This window comes from Camellia sinensis, chromosome 9, assembly GCF_055761805.1.
Source record: "Camellia sinensis isolate YWXY chromosome 9, ASM5576180v1, whole genome shotgun sequence".
Classification (NCBI taxonomy): domain Eukaryota; kingdom Viridiplantae; phylum Streptophyta; class Magnoliopsida; order Ericales; family Theaceae; genus Camellia; species Camellia sinensis.
In genome coordinates this window covers 149,949,589-149,971,356 of record NC_138969.1, presented here as the reverse complement: position 1 = coordinate 149,971,356, position 21,768 = coordinate 149,949,589, and the positions used below count along the sequence as shown (strand labels likewise).

General features: G+C 42.4%; 1 protein-coding gene and 1 pseudogene across 1 annotated transcript; one reads left to right on the top strand and one right to left on the bottom strand.

Annotated features, from left to right (window-relative positions):
* Positions 1-474: 474 nt before the first annotated feature.
* On the bottom strand, positions 475-12,517 carry LOC114315533 (trans-resveratrol di-O-methyltransferase-like; annotated as a pseudogene).
* A 1,515-nt stretch (positions 12,518-14,032) lies between these two features.
* LOC145798796 (uncharacterized) lies at positions 14,033-17,868 on the top strand. The gene is made up of 2 exons (XM_082887805.1): positions 14,033-16,486; positions 16,556-17,868. The coding sequence occupies exons 1-2, from the start codon at positions 16,391-16,393 to the stop codon at positions 17,051-17,053; spliced, it is 594 nt and encodes a 197-aa protein (XP_082743931.1). The 5' UTR covers positions 14,033-16,390; the 3' UTR covers positions 17,054-17,868.
* Positions 17,869-21,768: the final 3,900 nt, after the last annotated feature.

Here is a 21,768-nt window from a genome sequence, read left to right as displayed (position 1 = left end):
TTTTTTTTTTTTGTTTTTCTCCACAGCAAAATAGTAGATGCAATAAGTAGGTTAGGCAGTTGCAAATAATTTTTGACCGACGCTTTACCGTCGTAAAAAGTATTTGTTACCCTCACATTTGTGTCCTCCATTTCCCGTCGCATGGCCGTCTCAAAAAGTCTTTTGTGACTGTATTTTTATTTTTTGCAACGGCTTGTAATGGCCGCAACGTGCATTTTTTAGTAGTAAAAGCTTAAGTAAAAACACTAAAATACACTTATACATAAGTAACTTCATTGTGCAAATCATAAACATTTTCGTCATTTTTTTAGGAGACAAAGTTCACTTTAACCTCCGTGTACTATTTTCATCCTAGCATGTGTTTCCACACTTAACATTAAGTTAGGTGAAAAAGAGTACACTTCAATTTACAAATCATAAAAAGTTTATGTGATTATTTCTAAATCATAGGAGATAATTTACAGAAGGGAAAAACTATAAGAAGGCAAAATGAAATTTTCCCCACATAATTTGAGGATATACCTCAATGAGGGACCTTAAACCAAAGATGGGTGTGATCTTGTAGTGACTAAAGCCAGCCTCCAAGAAAATCTTTTCCCACTCTTTCTCACTTCTTTCTCTTCCAATCGCCAAAACCATCATGAATGGCCCTGTTTGGTAGGGCTTTATTTCCAGCTAATTTCAGCTTTTAGTTTAATTTAAGCTATTTTGATGTGTTTGGTTCAGCTTAACAATACAGCTTATAGCTTTTTGTAAGTCAAAAATCAACTTATTCTTTGAGTGGAGGAGAAGAAGCTTAATTTATAAGTCAAAAATCAGCTTATGTTCACAGCTATAAGCTGTTAGGTTATAAGTTATAATCACTTTCCCACAGTTCTACCAAACGGGGCTAAAACAAGCTTTGTTTCAGTAATGTCATGTTCATCTTTGTCCCCATCTACCACAATGTCTATGATGATACCTTCCCTCCTTCCTTGCTTGGAATAGCTTCTCTACATCTCTTCAATATCTTTACGCAGTCCTCGTCGCTCCAATTATGCAAAACACACTGCCATTTTCAAGTCCAAAAATATATTCAAGTTCAATTGATTGCCTTAAATTTACAATACTTGCATGAACATCAAGTGTTTTAGAATGTTTCTCAGAATAATTTTGAAACAAATGCTTCATAGTTGTTCTTTTCTTTAAGTTTCCCTTTTAGTTTTCTTGTTTTTGTTTAATTATAAATAAAAAATAAATAAATAAATAAATAAAGCTATCTGCTAGAATTCTCCTAAATTGTGCAACCTTTACCCTATTCAGCAAATAAATAGTAGTTCTATATATCAATATGTATGGCCTTGAATCCTTAACAATGATTTCTTTTTAGAACTTGGCTATTTGATCGATCAACTCAAGTAATGATGTAGATGGCGCTCGGCCGAGTTATACCAAGACCGGCCGAGCTATACTAAGCCCGACATCCTTACTTAAGCGTGTAACCGAGGTAACTTAGCTCGGTGTGGTTGCAGCAGCTTATTAAAAGGAGGTGGCATCAATGGCGAGGGCCGAGCTGTGTATAGCTCGGCAGGGTGGCATCCGTTAGATCGACTTTCGATCACACGGTCCGAAGGGCAAGGGACCGAGAGAAATCAGTTCGGACAGGAATGTATAACCGTGGTAAAATGTTCAGCCATCTCACTTGGCTTACAGTGATGAGACTCCTAGTAGGACTCTGTTAAGGAGAGTTAGAGTCCTACTGGGATTGTATAAACTATCTCACTTGGTTGGTAGTGAGTAGAAGTGTGACTCCTAGGAGGACTCTGCTAAGGAGAGTATAGTCCTACTAGGATTGTTCAAAACCATCTCACTTGGTTAGTAGTGAGTAGGGTGTGTGATTCATAGGAGGACTCTCATAGGGAGAGTTGGAATCCTACTAGGATTGTGCCAAAGTAAAGTCTGTAAAAGCTCATGACCAGACCTTTGTACAGGTATCCCAATTCTTACTCTAGAATACACAGAGTTTATTGTCTATTATCTAGTTGCTGACTTAGGCATCGGAGGGGTTTCCGGCACACACCCGCCGGTTAGCTCACGTTTGTGTTTTTAGGTGGCAAAGCGACGACGTTTGGAGGAGTGCAAACTTGATCATACGAGAAGGTTTATTTCTTTCCCGTACAATTGGCGCTGTCTGTGGGAAATTCACAAAGAGCAAAACCTCTTGATCAAGTTTTCCTCTTTAGTTGAAAGCAATGGCGCACAATGAAGACTTGCCGCAATCTGCTATACATGGGCAAACTCCGGAAGGGGGTGGGAGGCATGAAGGTTTACCTTCTATCCCACCCATGGCGGAATTAGATCCTCAGAGAAGGAATCCACGGAGAGAAGCAAGAAGAAGACAAGGCACAAGTCCACACCGCTCTCGGAGCCCTGATAGACAGAGGCGGAAGATGGATCATCAGGTTCTCGAAGATCGCGTAAGGGAGCAAGACGAAGTAATAAGAAGAATAGCTACTGACATAGAGTTATGAAGAGCGAGATAAAAAGCAAAGGGGTGGCAACAAAAGAGAGCAGAGGCAACACACACTCTTGCCACTTAGAAGATCATGACAGACAAGTCACACTATCACAAACTGAAAGTAGAAGCCTCAGGTCGGGTGATACACAATCAAAGACTTCCAGGACACGCTACTCTAGACCTGAAAGAAAGAAGACTGAAAGGGCTCGAATGAGAGAAGACACTCAGGCTCATGACCCCCGCAGAGTCTCCGCACTACAACGATTGGCTCCTAGAACACATAGGAGTGTCGAGGTTGGAATTCTAGAACCACACCTCGCCTATGAACCAGCAGACAAACCATGAGCAAGGTTACAGGGCTCACCGTTCATCCCGACAATTGAGGACGCACCATTAGCCTTAGGCTTCCATCAGCCTAAATTCATAACTTATGAGGGGGAGTCAGACCCCTACATACACTTAAGCCACTTTCGCCAAGTTATGGCCGTGTATCGACGAAACGAGCCCTTAATGTGTATCATGTTTCCGTCCAGCCTTGGCGACATGGGTTTAGCATGGTTTGAAAGGTTACCAGAAGGTAGTATAGCCTCATGGGCGCAACTAACGGAGGCATTTGTAACCAGATTCAGAACAAACACCAAGTCGCCAGTGGAGATTGACCAGCTTCTCTCCATCAGCATGGGCAAGAATGAAACATTGAAGTCTTACGACAATCGGTATTGGGAGACCTTCAACCAAGTAACAGATTGTCCTACAAACCTAGCTATTGCACAGTACAAGCAAGGTCTGTCAGTGGGTCATAAATTGAGAGATTCAATAACAATGACGCCACCTCTTTCTATGGAAGCCCTGATGGAGCGAGTGCACCAACGCATCTTGGTAGAGGAAGATGGGATGCACACCAAGGTAGAGTTCGATACAAACAGTGATATGGCACACAATGAAGACTTGCCGCAATCTGTTATAGATGGGCAAACTCCGGAAGGGGGTGGGAGGCATGAAGGTTTACCTTCTATCCCACCCATGGCGGAATTAGATCCTCAGCGAAGGAATCCACGGAGAGAAGCAAGAAGAAGACAAGGCTCAAGTCCACACCGCTCTTGGAGCCCTGATAGACAGAGGCGGAAGATGGATCATCAGGTTCTCGAAGATCGCGTAAAGGAGCAAGACGAAGTAATAAGAAGAATAGCGGCTGACATAGAGTTATGAAGAGCGAGATAAAAAGCAAAGGGGTGGCAACAAAAGAGAGCAGAGGCAACACACACTCTTGCCACTTAGAAGATCATGACAGACAAGTCACACTATCACAAACTGAAAGTAAAAGCCTCAGGTCGGGTGATACACAATCAAAGACTTCCAGGACACGCTACTCCAGACCTGAGAGAAAGAAGACTGAAAGGGCTCGAATGAGAGAAGACACTCAGGCTCGTGACCCCCGCAGAGTCTCCGCACTACAACGATTGGCTCCTAGAACACATAGGAGTGTCGAGGTTGGAATTCCAGAACCACGCCTCGCCTATGAACCAGCAGACAAACCATGAGCAAGGTTGCAGAGCTCACCGTTCATCCCGACAATTGAGGACGCACCATTACCCTTAGGCTTCCATCAGCCTAAATTCATAACTTATGAGGGGGAGTCAGACCCCTACATACACTTAAGCCACTTTCGCCAGGTTATGGCCATGTATCGACGAAACGAGCCCTTAATGTGTATCATGTTTCCGTCCAGCCTTGGCGACATGGGTTTAGCATGGTTTGAAAGGTTACCAGAAGGTAGTATAGCCTCATGGGCGCAACTAACGGAGGCATTTGTAACCAGATTCAGAACACACACCAAGATGCCAGTGGAGATTGACCAGCTTCTCTCCATCAGCATAGGCAAGAATGAAACATTGAAGTCTTACGACAATTGGTATTGGGAGACCTTCAACCAAGTAACAGATTGTCCTACAAACCTAGCTATTGCACAGTACAAGCAAGGTCTGTCAGTGGGTCATAAATTGAGAGATTCAATAACAATGACGCCACCTCTTTCTATGGAAGCCCTGATGGAGCGAGTGCACCAACGCATCTTGGTAGAGGAAGATGGGATGCACACCAAGTTAGAGTTCGATACAAATAGTGATATCGGACAGAACACCTTCGGCAAAAGTTAGCACGGTTGGAAAGAAGGACTAACAATGCGTAACAAGTCTTTGCCCGAATTAGGGGGCAATCAAGAAGTTTGGCAGGAATAACCAAACGCTTAGCTCTATGTTGGCCGGAATAACCAACATTTAGCTCTCCTAAGCCGAGATAAGGATATCTAGGCTGCAGGATGTTGGCAGGTTTGACCAACAAGTCTTTGCCCGACTTGGGGGGCAATCAAGAAGTTTGGCAGGAATAACCAAACGCTTAGCTCTATGTTGGCCGGAATAACCAACATTTAGCTCTCCTAAGCCCAGGATAAGGATCCAGGCTGCAGGACGTTTGGTCGGAATAACCAAACACTTTACTCTAGGTTGGCCGAAATAACCAACTTAGAGGTTGGCTGGAAAAACCAACACCCCTCCTAAGCCCAGGATAAGGATCCAGGCTGCAGGACGTTTGGTCGGAATAACCAAACACTTTACTCTAGGTTGGCCAGAATAACCAACTTAGAGGTTGGCTGGAAAAACCAACACCCCTCCTAAGCCCAGGATAAGGATCCAGGCTGCAGGACGTTTGGTTGAAATAACCAAACACTTTACTCTAGGTTGGCCGGAATAACCAACTTAGAGGTTGGCTGGATTAAACTAACTCTTGGTACTCTTTAGCCGAAGTAAGGACATCGGGCTAAAGAGTGGTTGGCTGGATTAAACCAACACTTGGTACTCTTTAGCCGAAGTAAGGATATTGGCTAAAGAGTGGTTGGCTGGATTAAACCAACTCTTGGTACTCTTTAGCCGAAGTAAGGATATCGGCTAAAGAGTGGATTGGCTGGATTAAACTAACTCTTGGTACTCTTTAGCCGAAGTAAGGATATCGAGCTAAAGAGTGGTTGGCTGGATTAAACCAACTCTTGGTACTCTTCAACCGAAGTAAGGACATCGGCTAAAGAGTGGTTGGCTGGATTAAACCAACTCTTGGTACTCTTTAGCCGAAGTAAGGATATCGGCTAAAGAGTGGTTGGCTGGATTAAACCAACACTTGGTACTCTTTAACCAAAGTAAGGATATCGGCTAAAGAGTGATTGACTGGAAAAACCAACACTTACTTCTCCTAAGCTGAGATAAGGATCTCGGCTGCAGGAAGTTGGCAGGTATGTCCAACAAAATTTTTGAAACTCTTTGGCCGGGATGATGGTTACCTCGGCCAAAGCAGGTTGGCAGGTTTGACCAACAAATTTTTGGAACTCTTTGACTGGGATGATGGTTACCTCGGCCAAAACAAGTTGGCAGGTATGTCCAACAAAATTTTTTGAAACTCTTTGGCTGGGATGATGGTTACCTCGGCCAAAGCAGGTTGGCAGGTTTGACCAACAAATTTTTAGAACTCTTTGACCGGGATGATGGTTACCTCGGCCAAAACAGGTTGGCAAGGTTCGTATAAACCGAGTTAGTTTGTTCGACAGGACACAGAAAGAACGACTCGACGTATACAAACTCGAAGGATATATACGTTAAAGGCAAAAAATCAGGGCTATTCAAATTTTTGGCATGAAGATGGTAACAATGAGAACAAGGATATTGGGGGCACGCCATGTATCCTGGGAATAACGTCGTACCAGATTAGTGGAAGGACATGCTAAGCAACTGACAAAGCTTATTGGGACCGAACAAGCCGTGAAACCGAACAACTTCTTAGCTCGGCTAGAGGAAAAATAATCCCAATCATGCTATGCAGATAGAATTAAGGGGCAATTGAGAGGGTAATTTGTCAACAAATTGGGCCGAGCTAGAAAGAGTCTTCTTTGGGAGTTGGACCGCGATAAGGGCTGGTGTAGCTCGGTCTTAGGCCAAGAAGACATCTCATATTTTGGGTTTGGGCCGAACTATGGACCGAGGTATCGGTAGAAAGAGGACCGAGCTAAACGATAGCTCTACAGGGCGTCATCTCGAAGTCAAGACTGATAGTAGTACTTAAAGTATCACAGAGCCGAAGTAACTTGGCTGACCGCAATGTTAGCCGAGGTAAAGATGTCAGCCGAAATAAGTGGGCCTGGTGGTTACCCGAGGTATTGGTGAGAAAGGATGTCGGGCTTAGTATAGCTCGGTCGGTCTTGGTATAACTCGGCCGGGCGCCATCTACATCATTACTTAAGCGTGTAACCGAGGTAACTTAGCTCGGTGTGGTTGCAGCAACTTATTAAAAGGAGGTAGCATCAATGGCAAGGGCCGAGCTATGTATAGCTCTGCAGGGTGGCATCCGTTAGATCGGCTTTCGATCACACGGTCCGAAGGGCAGGGGACTGAGATAAATCAGTTCGGGCAGGAATGTATAACCGAGGTAAAAAGTTCAGCCATCTCACTTGGCTTGCAGTGATGAGACTCTTAGTAGGACTCTGTTAAGGAGAGTTAGAGTCCTACTGGGATTGTATAAACCATCTCACTTGGTTGGTAGTGAGTAGAAGTGTGACTCCTAGGAGGACTCTGCTAAGGAGAGTATAGTCCTACTAGGATTGTGCAAAACCATCTCACTTGGTTGGTAGTGAGTAGGGTGTGTGATTCCTAGGAGGACTCTCATAGGGAGAGTTGGAATCCTACTAGGATTGTGCCAAAGTAAAGTCCATAAAAGCTCATGACCAGACCTTTGTACAGGTATCCCAATTCTTACTCGAGAATACACAGAGTTTATTGTCTATTATCTAGTTGCTGACTTAGGCATCAGAGAGATTTCCGGTACACACCTGCCGGTTAGCTCACGTTTGTGTTTTCAGGTGGCAAAGCGACGACGTTTGGAGGAGTGCAAACTTGATCAACAGGATCATACGAGAAGGTTTATTTCTTTCCCGTACAAATATGTATGGCCTTGAATCCTTAATAATGATTTCTTTTTAGAACTTGGCTATTTGATCGATCAACTCAAGTAACTCGATATCAAATTAAACAAAAAGACAAAAATTGGCCTACATATATGATGCGATTCCTAAAATTTACTTGATTTCCATATCGAAACATTGGAAATAATCCAGAAAATAATTGCCTACCTTGAAGAAAATGGCATTCGCGGATGGGAAAGACTGAAACATGTGACCTCCAACATAGTTCAAGTTCTTCCCCTCTGGCAAGTTCTCAACAACATGTGGGAGATCGAAATCTGTGCATTTTATACTAGGAAATGCCTCAGAAATGATCTGAGCAATGATACCGGTGCCACCCCCTACATGAACCAATGAATTCAACCCTCCAAACACTGCCTCACATTTCCTAATTACCAAGCCCATCATTCTTGAGTCACTAGCCATTCCTTCATTAAATAGGAAGGTCCTGCATCTGCAACAACAACCTGAGCTTGATTCTCAGCTCTGAGAATACCTACGGACTCCCTGAATGCCCCTGCTATCTCTCGGGCTAGAGCGCCCATAGCCTGCTGGCCTACTGGCTCGGCCACATTGGCCTGGCCAATTCCCTCTTGAACTGCCGGAATCTCCTCTGGCACAGGCATCTCCTGCCTGCCTGGCCTACCACGCCTACCGCGTCCTCGTCCTCGTCCTGACATCCTAATAAAGGAAACAAAGACATTAGCACATTAATAAATGTGCCGAAGCTAAACACTCGCGTCCTAATGCAATGGACAACAATAATTCATTCCACGTAAGCACATAATCACATAAGCACCTACGAATTTCATTCCCGGATAATGATAGTCCCAATGCGTTACTATAGTTCCAGTTGGAAGCAGCAGTGATCAAGTGCCTTTCCAACAAGACTACTAGAAACTCAAGGGTCCAATCAACATCCTAGAAACTACATTCCATACCCATATAATCACATAAACATGTTAACACATAAGCATATAACATTACACTAAGTCTCTATCCAATGAGACGAACCCAATGTGATACTAATCACGTCCCACGTACCCAAAGTATTCAAACCCGGTACGCTCTGATACCAAGTTGTAACGTCCTCAAAATTAACCCATTATATATATCATAGACAGGCATTATTTAAAGAAGACAATATATATTAATTCATTCATCAGAATATTACTAAATAAAGCATTACATGTAACATCGAATAAAATGCCCTACAGGCTTACATCTTTCCAAGCCAACACTTGGATACAAAAATATGAGTTCTAACTCAATACAAGAAAAGCCCTAGGCTTGAATGTTTACATGTAATAATAATTAAAGACAATTAACTAAAGGTAGTCTTCTCTAGTCCAGAAGCCAAACCCTCCAAAGCTAAGTCCTTGGAGGTAGTTTATCACCTGAACCTGAAAATGATGTTCCCATATAGGGTGAGCCACAACCCAGTAGAAATATACTAAACCACATATAAGCAATGAATAAAGCAATAGCATTCAACAGATGGTTAACCAAAATAATCAATTACTTCATTTTACTGTCTCATGACACTATTGTCTAAGACACATTATAATTTCCAATTTTATCAACATGGCTCAGAACCTGGCCAAACTTACAACAGTGAATTATATATAACATATTCACATTCTTCCAATATCAACAAGCAAATGAGACTCAAGCTCAAATCAAACACTTCATACTTCCAGATTGATACACATTTTAGTGTTGTATCAATAAAACACTTCTATATAAATAAGCACACATAAAAGTGATGCTAATGGAGTCCATCCCCTATCTCCTCCCAAACAAAATCCGGTTTAGAGGTCCATCCCCTATCTTCCCCTAAACCGTGGAGTACATCCCCTATCTCCTCCCACACAAAACAATATAAATGCAAATGCAAATGCAATGCTCAATCAATACACGTATTTTCTGTATCAATGCAATAGTCATAATTAATGACTTAACCAATGTGATTAGTTTCAGTTATTCCTAATCCACATGCAATGTCTACAACAATCACGACTATCCTCCACCGATAGCCCAAAACAGTTATTTCTAAACTGAAAATAACTATGTTAACAATTCATTAGACAAATGATTCAAATTATCCAACTATGCCATTTAATCAATGAATTCCCCAATTCCATGAATTTAACCATCTTTTCCCAATTCCATGAATTAATTATACGGATTAAATTAATAAAACAACTAGGGTTTTTCCCAAAATTACCAAAGTATCCCCAACATATCAAAATACCAAAACTTAGATCAAAACCTATAAAATGGAGTAGGAAATCCCTACCTCAGAGAAAACAACCCAAATGATGAAGACAGAGATGAGTGCCCAAAAACCAAAATGCTCCAAATTGCCAAATGTTCAGATTAAATGGTAGCCCTTGCCTCACTCTATCTTTTTAATGAAGGATCTAGGGTAGAAACACACCCTAAGTGGATCAAATCTAAGAAAGAAGGTGAGTAGGGAGAGAGAGAAGTCGGACCTAGGGTTTGGAATCAAAAGAAAATGAAAAAGCCTGATCAAATCCCGCTGCTGTGTATATAAACTGGACAGTCTCGCTCGAGCGAAGACTTGGTCGCTCGAGCGACCAGACACAGAGAAACTACGTTCGAGCCAAGGAAGCCTTGCTCGAGCCAACAACTCAAAAGCTCGCTCGAGCGAAAGAAAGCTCGATCGAGCGAAGAACTCAAACCCTCAGGTCTGTAACCAAACACACGCTCGAGCGAAGGAACTATAGCTCGAGCGAAGGATGAACTAACTCGCTCGAGCGAAGAAAAGCTCGCTCGAGCCAAGAATGCAAAGCTACAGGTCCATACTGGACGCCAACTCTCGCTCGAGCGACCAAACCCCAGCTCGAGCGAAGAACCAAAAAGACATCTCGCTCGAGCGACAAACTCCTCGCTCGAGCGAACAACCAAAAACCTGGACAGCAAGACTTGGTTTCTAAACCCAACCAACCTGAAACAAACCTGCCCAACACATCCTATAATTCCAAGTGAGAAAATAAAGGACAACAACAACAATATACAACGACAGAATCTACGGAACCTAAGTCCGGATACAATAATCAAATGGGAAAAGACCGAGGTCGCTATAGAGCGACCATAACCGGATCGATCACGGTTTGGAAAAGTGGGGACAAATTGGGTAATTCACTTTTGATGAGAAGCCTAGATGATGGAATGAGGACATACCCTTCTTGATCTCCATGATTTGGATCAAGTTTTGTTGAGGCAAAGAAACCCAAGTGAGTTAACAAGGACATGAGTCTGTGGAGAGCATTGATTTTTGAGGGAGGCAATTGGAGTGATGAGACTAGGTCAGGGAGTGAGATGGGTTTTTTGTGGTTGTGAATTATGTCTGGTATGCCTAGCTGAACTGCACAGCTGAGTGACATGGAGTTTGCAAAACTGAATGCATGTTTGTATATGTGGGATTGAGCTTGAAACAACTCTCTTGCTCCTAATTGGCCATTGTGGAGGTCCACGAAGATAGCTAGCTAGCCTTGTAGATCTTGCTCGGATGGATGAGTAATGGTATTACAGTGTTTGATGAAGAACAAATTTTTTAGGCAGGATAAGAAGAGAAATGATCAACTTTATAGCCTCGTTTGTTTGGTAGAGTAGGAGAGGATTGGGATTGATATATAAAATGCAGAGTCCAAATAGGTTTCATTTTATTTTATTTTTTGTGAAAATTTTCATATTAGTGTAGAATTTGAAAAATAATTATAAATTAATGATAAACTTTATCAATATCGATAATTAAAATTATAAAATTTTCCACACATGTAATAATTTTCTCAAATTAACACTGATGGTAATCCCCCCCTCCCCCTCAAATTTATTTTTATTTTTATTTTTTTTCTTGTCCCTACACTGTGTTTGATTGGCTAAAATGAATAGGCTTGATAATGTCATGATATTGCTACTCCATCGGTGGGAGATTACCAATAACAACACTGATGGTATTCCTAATCCCATAGCCATGGGATGTTACATCATTGGTTAAAAAATAATTATTCTCCTTTTATCACATATTATATTATATCATAATAAAGGCCAAGTTTGGTATATTATAAAAAAGTCCAAAAGTAAAAAAAATTACTCAAAAAATTAAAAAGTTAACACTATTCACCAAAAGTCAACAATTACGGCTACACAACTCCCAATCATAATTTTTCCCTACAAATTAATTTTTATAATTTTTTATTACAAATTTTTTCATAAAAAGTTAAAAAGTTAACCCAAACATCCATATTTTTTTCGTCAATTTTTTAGTCCAAAAAGACAAAAAGTACACTTATTTAGGACACCCCAAACAACCATAGTACAAATACTCTCACAACATATATATAGGCTTTCTTTGGCTAGAGGTTATTTGATTAAAATAGCTAATAAAATTAAAAATAGACTAAATAACTAATAAAATAAAATATCACATTTAATTTATAATCATTTCATTTTTTCTCTCACTTTAAAGCACAGATACTCCAAAAAGAGAGACATCTCTGTATCGTATCCATATCAAATATCGATAATCTTTGGATACTCAGGGATACTTATCAGATACTTGTTAAAAGTATCAGATACTTCTTAATTAATTTTTCATTAAATTTGGAGTATCGGATACTTAATTTTGAAGTATCGGATACTCGAAGTCACATATTACTTTTACAAAATTAGTATTGTAGTATTTATTACATAGCATTATAGGGCCCTTTTTCAGAGGTAGAATAGAGGGGGATTGATAATGAGGGGATTGATAGTGAGGGGATTAAGTAAAATTGTATTTGCTTTGATGATAATTGTTAGTGTGAAAATTGTTAAATTATTACTCTATAAAAGAAATATAAAATATTAAAACAAATAAAACTATAATTTTTATTTAACAAAAAAAAAAACATTAAACATTAATGTTCAAAAAAATAATAATAATACTAAGTAGGAGGACTAACTTCTAATACCAACTCTTCCACCTCCATATCAATCTCCTCTCCACGGCTCATTCTAATCCGGAGACCTATCTCAATTCCCTCTCAATCTCCTAAAACAAACACAACATTAGTGGATCTCACTTTCATCTCAATCACAATCCCTTCTCCATCTCCCAAAACAAACGAGGCCATAATATAATATAATTGTAAAGATAAAAACAAGAATATTTTCTAATACTTAGTTTAGTTCTTTGATAAGAAGAACATAGTAAGTTAAAGTAATAGAATTTGTTAAATTGATATATTATTATTGTTTCAGGCATGTTATAACTACATAGAAAGTAACGATTAGCGAAAGAATATAATAATAGTAAAATTAAATATTAATAAATAAATAAACAAGGAAACTTGAATACAACATTTTTATTAGTGACAAAGGAAAAAGTATAGAGACAAATTGTGAATTGTTCTACTATTATAATATAAGCATATTAAACTTGATATTGAAATAGTAAAATGTTTGCAAGACCTATTGAAAAACTTAAATTAATACATAATTCTTAAATGTTAGTATTTTGCATCATAAAATTACAATGTGATTTCTCAAATTCTTGAGCTTATATGTAACTCACTACTAATAACTTTTTTTAAATATATATATATATACATATATTTTACATATATCCAAGCCGCACTAGTATCCTATTTTTTTAGATTTTGTCGTGTTGTCGTATCCATATCTTCTTGTAACCGTATTTCATATCCGTATTTATGCTTTATAGATCTCTCACAACCATTAAATCAACTAAAAATAAAATCAACTATCATCTCAAACACAACTTTTTTTAACCAGGCTAAATTAGCCAACTAAAATAACTTATTTTATATATTACTAATCCCGACCTTAACCTAATGGTGTTATTAATTCCAAACAATACCAAGAAATTTAGTCCACCAATCAAACATTTCCTATAGTGGCTCGGGTTTAGACCCGATCCTTTTTATATTTGTTGGTATTGAGTTGGTGATTATTTTGGATTGTATTGTCTCTTCTTTAAGTTTATTTGTCACAAGGAACCTTGGTTTATGCTTCACACATTGGCATAATTTTTTTTCTTGTTTGCAAGGTTGAGCCCATGATGGTGCTAGGTTGCTCCCACGAGACGCCACGACCAATTATGGCCTTTAGGTCTGTTGGCCTAGTAGAATTGTGTGGCTCATGGTGGCCCATGAAAGAGGCCACAATCCATGAGACCGTGCCTACGATGTGGGTATGTGCTCGTGATGTCGTCAACGACCAAAACACAAATTCAGTGTAGCGATCCTGATTTTTCGTAAATCTTTATTTTTTATTTTTTTTTTTTTTATTATTATTATTATTATTATTATTATTATTATTATTATTATTATTATTATTATTATTATTATTATCTTATTTTAGTTTTGAATTTATTAATTGTGTGGTTACATGATTATTTAATGTGTTATTTAATTAATTTAATGTGTTACTTAATTAATTTAACGTGTTAGTTAATTATATATAATTAATCTGAATATAAATATAAAAAAAGAAATTATTTATATAGATTTTATATAAGATATTTATAATTATATATATTGCATTTATATTGTATTTGTAAAATAAAATTTATTATCAATTAGGTTAAAAGCAAAGTTGTTGTCTGTGGAGAAGTGGTTTGGAAATACTCTTCTGATCCTGGGGGACGCTCGTAATCCTCAGCTAGCCACCTGAAAAAGAATTAACACTCCGGTCGGGGATGCCAGAATTAGCTCTCCGACGGGCAAGTCAGTCTCTACTCTCTGAATTACTTGTATTTTAAGTTAAGTGTAATGGTTCTCACGTACCTCTTTCTGGCTGATGTTCTTCTATTTATATCTTTTCTTTCTTGGGCCTCAAGATTAGGTCCATTTTCAATTTGCTATTCGGCATGTTTTGTAGCAAACCACTTTTCACTCGGCCCCTTGCTTAACCGGCTATTTGACCGAGTAGGATTGGATTCGAGCGTGCGAGACGAGGCCTAGTGCTATATATTTCGACTCTCCAAGTTCGACTATCCGGAATCTCTATGACTCCCAATACTCGGCCCCCACAATTGCCCCCCGAGCACTCCACTAACGACAGTTGGCTGGAGTATTTGGCTTCGAACTCGAAAAGTCAAAGCCGAAATTCAGCGGCTGACCTCATTCCAACGCAAATGTCTGAACACACGCTTCTCGATTATCATGTCAATTTCCCACCCCTCCGTACACTTCTATTTATTGTGATTTAAAATTTCGACGTCATTTCAAATACATACACACTTTTAGACGCTCGGCAATGGACTGCCTTCCGAATTACCTCTGTAACTTCCTTTTCTTCACTATCCTCTTCGCCTCTTGTAAGTTCTCTCTCTCTCTACTTTGAATCTTTTTTCTTGTTTTGTTTCTGGCTTAGCATATTCTTATAGGCTGGGGGAAATGGAAAAACATTTAAAAGATCTCCTCTCTTCGGATCGAATTTCTGGCTTCCGACGCTATTTCTCCATTCCTAATGACGTCCGTCTGTCACTTGTGACAGACGGCACCCTCGATATGGAGAGGGCAGATGAAACCACGATCGTCTTCCCTCTCTTATCAATCATAAAGGGTGGAGTTCGCTTCCCCCTTCACCCATTCCTTAGGGCTATGCTCTGCCATTGGGGCTTAATCCCTTCCCAACCCAATGTCAACTTCTTTAGAATCGTAATGAGGATTATCACACTAAACTGTCGCCTTAGGCTTAACCTTGGCATTCCCGCTATTCGGCATTGTTACGCCTTGGCCAAGTCTTTTGGTCGGCACGGGCGTTATTTCCTTAGGGCCAGGGACACCGACCATCAACTAGTGAATATGCTTTCCAGTTCTGGGAAGCAAATCGACGATGTTATGGTCGTCGTCCAAGGAAACTGGGAATTTGGCGAAGGTGAGGATCGCCTCAATCCTATTCCTAGACGGAGGGGCGAACTAGGTGGCCGTATAGCTTCTTTTATTTATTTTTTTGTTATATTTATAAAGCTTCATTTTCGAGACCTCATGATTTTGCTTGTGCAGGAAACGATTTGAAGAAAGTCTTGACCTCAACCGACGACGCTGTTCTTTCAGAAATCAAGGTTACGCTCAAATATTTCGGCCGGTTGAGTCTCCAGAAACAGGGAAGGGCGGCCCACGTTCTACTCTGCTACGAGCCGACTTATACGACCTTTTCGGCGGCAGAAAACATCCCAATTTCAAAGGGTGAGGAGTTTCTTACCGCTCTTATCTTGACTGATTTCAAAAATTTGAGGCAAGTCGGTTTTGAAGGGTCAAATTCAGAGTGCCTAGAAGTAGCTGAGGTCGCCAAGTCAGATCAGTCTGAAGCCGAAGTCGACAAGGCTTTGAAGTTAGCGTTTGAAGAAGCCAGCCTCAATTCAGCCGACCTTCCGTCCACTTCGGGCCGAGAGGACCTTCCACTTGACGACATTTTTCACGGTCTAGAGGACCTTCCTAGCGCGTACCCCGAAAATATGGCTGGGTTAAGCCTCACCCAACTTGCCAAGAAGGCGAACGCGGAAAGGATGGCTGCGCGGCGAAGAGCAGAGGCCATTCGAGCTGTCGAATCTCAGCCCTCCCTGCCTGTTGACGAATCTCAACCCTCCTTGCCTGTTATTGAGGAGGGAACGACAAAAAACTGAAGTACCGAGGCCGAGTTAGTTGTGCAAGCCGGTCAAGAGGCTGAGCAAAGGGCAGAGAAGCGCCCTACCGAGGCTGAGGCCGAGGCCGAGGTTGGCTCAGAAGAAGACCGCACCGACAAACGACGTTTGGAGGAATCGGATGTGATTGTACCTTTTGTTATTCAACCGAAGATAAAAAAACACGCTGATCCCCTCCGATGCTTCGGTAATTAAAGATCCAGTGGTCGCACTAAGCATGGCTACGTCCGTTTCACTGCCTGCTGACAAGGTGGCTTTTCGGGCGAAGCCGGATCTGGTTGCAATAGTGTTGGCCGCGCAATCGGCTCTTTTGGTATATATCTTGACTTTGTCTTTTCACTTTACGCAAATACTGTTTTGGTCTTAACTTCCTGTTTTGCAGACCGTCGGAAGGATAGCCGAGATGGGCCGTCGCCATCATGACGCCGTCGAACAGCTTGGCCGTTTACAAACGGAAGTTGAGAGACAAAGGAGTAGGGCCGAGTTCGAGGCTTTAAGGGTGAAGATGAAAAGCGCGCGGGCCGAGGCCGAGATGGAGAGAGCCCGTATCGCTGATCAACTGAGATCGGCCGCCGAGAAGAGGGCGAACGCGAGCGACGACGCGCTTAAATTGGCCAAGGAGGCGATCTCCAAACTAGAGGCTGAGTTGGAAGAAATAAAGAAGGGGAAGGAAGCAACCGACCTGGAGGCTTCCATGGCATTCGAGGTCAGGAAAAGTGCTGCATTCGCCGAATACGTAGACAAAGTCCCCAAATTTGAAAATCGGGAATTCAAACATGGCTGGCTCAAAGCCCTTGTTGCTACTGATGTGACATTGGCTATGCCGATTCCATACGAGCAAGTGGATGTTGAGCCGCTGGAGTCTGACTCTGAGGACTAATTTAGGCGACTGTTGTTTTTGTTTTAGGATTTCGAATGTACTTTCACACCTTTTCGTTTTCATGTGTTGCTACAATCATAGTTTTTTACTAGGCATTTTCGTATGAACTTGTACCTTTTTGTTTAGTAAATTTTGTATGTAAAATGGCTACAATTGGTGCCCAATTTACTAATGAAAATTTCCTTTTTCCCTTGCTATTATTTGTGCTAAATTTTGTTATTGATGAATGGTATTTCTTTCAATTGTGAAATGGCTGCATTTTGCTTTCAATACCAAGTATCATAATTCAATCGGCATTGGGTTTAGGTACTTGGCCGATCAGATTAATAAATCTGCCCTTGCCCCAGCCAGTGTATGAGCTTCATAAACCGAATAGGCCTAGTACATGGAGTGGCTAAGGCATAAAATGATCGGCATTGGGTTTAGATACTTGGCCAATCAGATTCCAGCTAGTGCATGAGCTTCATAAGCCGATTAGGACTAGCTCATGGAGTGGCTGAGGCATAAAACGATCTGCATTGGGTTTAGATACTTGGCCGATCAGATTAATAAATCTACCCTTACCCCAGCTAGTGCATGAGCTTCATAAACCGAATAGGACTAGTTCATGGAGTGGCTGAGGCATAAAACGATCGGCATTGGGTTTAGATACTTGGCCGATCAGATTAATAAATATGCCCTTGCCCCAGCCAATGTGAGTTTCATAAGCCGATTAGGACTAGTTCATGGAGTGGCTGAGGCATAAAACGATCGGCATTGGGTTTAGATACTTGACCGATCGGATTAATAAATCTGCCTTTGCCCCAGTCAGTGCATGAGCTAGGACTAGTTCATGGAATGATCCGATCAGCGTCCGACTTTTGGTGCTTGGCATTAAAGATATCGCCTCGGGGGCGCTACATACAGTAAGAATAAATGGGGTGAGCTCGTGCTAGTGATTCCATTTATTCTTATTCATACTTGATTTAAACTAGCTTGGGGTAAGTGCGAATGTCAAACAGACTGTTCTTCAACGGCAGAGGAGAAGGACGAACATTAGTGGAGCTAGACACTGTAATGAATCGCAGTGGCGAGCCTACACGCACAGGAGGAAGGACGTCCAAGGAACGGGAAAAACGCCAGCCCCCAAGTCGTCGAAGCAGATCATCCCGGAAAGAAAAACAGGAACGGGGAAGCTCCCCGCAAACGCGACCAAGGAACAAGCCAGACGCAGCGCCACGACCATTGGGTTTTGCGATTTTCGTGGGGAATAAACCGATGACGGAGGCGGATTCCATCGTCAAGGATCCGGGTGTGGCGGTCGAGTTTGCTCGACAGATCTTTCCACCGGAAATCCAGCAATCAATGGTTGGACGACAAAATTTCGAAGTATTTCGAAAAGGTATCCATGGGGCGGTGAAGGGGCTGTACACCGTTTATGAGGTCGGCATGCGCCTGCACGCCACGTGACGAGAAATAGAGAAGAAAGACGAGAGAATTCACAGTTTGGAGGCTCGCGCGGAGAAGGCCGGGCGTGAGCTCAGGGAGCTTAGGAAGGCTCAAACCACCGAGCTGCGTGCGGTGGGTCAATCCAACCCGATCGTGGAGGAGAGGGTGACTCAACGGTTGTTGAGTCACGCAATTGCCGACCGAGATACGACAAGCATGTTCGCCGTAGAGAATGCGAGGACCATGGGTTACGAACAAGGCTTCCATGCGGGCCGGAAGGTTGGGATCGACAAAACTAAAGAGAAACTTGCGAAGGAGGTTTGCCGATGCGAGAACCGGGGATTTAGGCACGGTTGGATCGAGGCACTTCAGGCCGCTAAGACTCTCCGAGCAAAAGGTGTTGATTCGGCGTTGCCGCTATACCAGCGTGATCATTTTTCATTTTTCACTTTTGAAGTCGAAAAGAGTGACGATAAGGGAGACACCGGATAAAAATACTCATTGTGATGCTTAAAATGCAGATTGCGTTAAAAACTATGTAATCATTGGCTGATTGAATAAAATGTTTTGTTTTCAATGTTCGTGTTTCTTTATAATTTTTGTTCGGCACACATATGTTTGCATGTTTTGTGCTTTATTGTATAGATGTTCGAATAAATGTGTTTTAGATAATTGGATAGACATTGACCGTCTGGAGTTCATTTCAAATGTATAAATGCCTTAATGTACAAACCGTTTTAGCCGGCTCGTCATAACAGAGCGTTCTTCATTAAATGTTTATTCAGCATACGTGTTACGCACGGCCCTGGCCCTAAATCCGGAAGCTTTTATGGCCCAAAAGCGTCATGCGCCGATGAGGCTCCGAATTTGGAGACTGGCCAATCGTGATATCCATGAATACCACTCCGAATCTGGAGGCTTTATCGGCCCAAAGACATCATGCGCTAATGGGGCTTCGAATCTGGAAACTATCTGGCCAATCGTGATATCCATGAAGGGTGCTTCGAATCCAGAGACTTTATCGGCCGAAAGACGTCATGCGTCAATGGGGCTCCGAATCCGGAGACTACCTGGCCAATCGTGATATCCACGAAGCGCGCTTCAAATCCGGAGGCTTTATCGGCTGAAAGACGTCATGTGCCGATGAGGCTCTAAATTCGGAGCCTATCTGGCCAATCGTGATATCCACGAAGGACGCTCCGAATCCGGAGGCTTTATCGGCCCAAAGACGTCATGCGTCGATGGGGCTCCGAATCCGGAGACTTTGTTTGGCCAATCGTGACATCCACGAAGGGCGCTCCGAATTCGGAGGCTTTATCGGCCGAAAGACGTCATGTACCGATGGGCCTCCGAATTCTGAGACTATCTGGCCAATCGTGATATCCACGAAGGGCGCTCCGAATTCGGAGGCTTTATCAGCCGAAAGACATCATGCACCGATGGGGCTTCGAATTCGAAGACTATCCGACCAATCGTGATATCCACGAAGGGCGCTCCGAATCCGGAGGCTTTATCGGCCCAAAGACGTCATGCGCCGATGGGGCTCCGAATCCAGAGACTGGCCAATCGTGATATCCACGAAGGGCGCTCCAAATTCAGAGGCTTTATCGGCCCAAAGATGTCATGCGCCGATGGAGCTCCGAATCCGGAGACTTTGTTTGGGCAATCGTGATATCCACGAAGGACGCTCTGAATCCGGAGGCTTTATCGGCCCAAAGACGTCATGCGCCGATGGGGCTCCGAATCCAGAGACTTTGTTTGGCCAATCATGATATCCATGAAGGGCGCTCCGAATCCGGAGAATATATTCAGAATACTTTTGAACTGGATTTGGCAGTGAGTAAACAACGATCTTTGCATTACAAAAGTGGTGCACGTACACGTTAAACCATTCAGAACTAGTATCATTCCCCACAAGTCGGGTTTAATGATAAAATTTTCGTAAGTGCGTTGAATTCCAAGGCCGTGGGAGGCTCCTTCCAGACATGTCTTTAAGCCGATACGTCCCTACCCCTGCGATCGAATCGACCTGATAGGGGCCGTCCCAGTTGGGGTCCAATTTTCCATCAGCCGGTTTCTTGGCCGCCGGAAGTACTTTCTTCAAGACCAACTCTCCTAGTGTATAGCGGCGCAGCTGAACACGCTGATTATACGACTTGGCAAGCTGTTGCTGGTATCGTGCCATGGAGGCAAGAGCGCGGTCTCTTCGTTCTTCGATCAGAATCAAATCCAAAGCCAGCATCGTGTCATTTCGGTCCATATCAAAAACTTACGATTTCAGGGTTGGGTGGCCGATCTCCAGGGGTATGATTGCCTAGGTTCCAAAACATAAAGCAAATGGCGTTTCTCCAGTGGATCGCCTCGGCGTAGTTCGATGTGCTCACAATACACTTGGTAATTCTTCGACCCATTTGGCCTTAGCTTTCTCCAGCCTCTTCTTGATGCCGTCCAAGATGGATTTGTTAGAGACTTTTGCTTGACCATTGCTCTGGGGGTAAGCCGGGGTGGAAAAGTAGGGCCGGATACCATACTTGCTGCACAACTCCTGGTAGACGCCAAAATCAAACTAGGTGCCGTTATCTGAGATAAGAGCTCTTGGAATGCCGAATCGTGTTATGATATTTTTCCACATAAAGCGCTTGACATCAGCATCTCGAATGTGCGTTAATGCCTCCGCTTCGATCCATTTTGTGAAGTAGTCTGTGGCGATGATCAAGTATCGCTTGTTGCCCGGGGCCCTCGGCAATGGTCCTACGATATCGAGCCCCCACTGGGCAAATGGCCAGGGACTGGTGATAGAGATTAACTCTTTAGCAGGCAGATGGGTTAAGGGGGAAAACTTCAGGCACTGTTCACATTGTTCATATAGCATTCGGCATCAGATCTCATTGTCGGCCAATAATACCCCTGTGTTATAGCTCGATGGGCCAAAGAGTGCCCGCCAGAATGTGCGCCGCAACTACCTTTATGTATTTCGGCCGGAAGCTCTTCAACTTTGTCCGGATGCACGCATTCTAGGTATGGGCCAGAAAGGGACTTTTTGTAAAGCTTTCCATGCGGATCCAAGTAGTAACGTAGGGCTTTGTTTCGCAGCTTGTGCGCTTCTTTCTTATCGTCTGAGAGCTGTTTGGAAGACAGGAATGCGGCGATGGGATCCATCCAACTCGGTCTCGATTCTATGATATTGACCTGGAATTCCTCCGAAGGACCAATGCTTGGCTCTGGGATAAAACCCACCTCGATGGTCCGTTTGATCTCTGAGTTAATGGCGGAGGCTAGGCACGCCA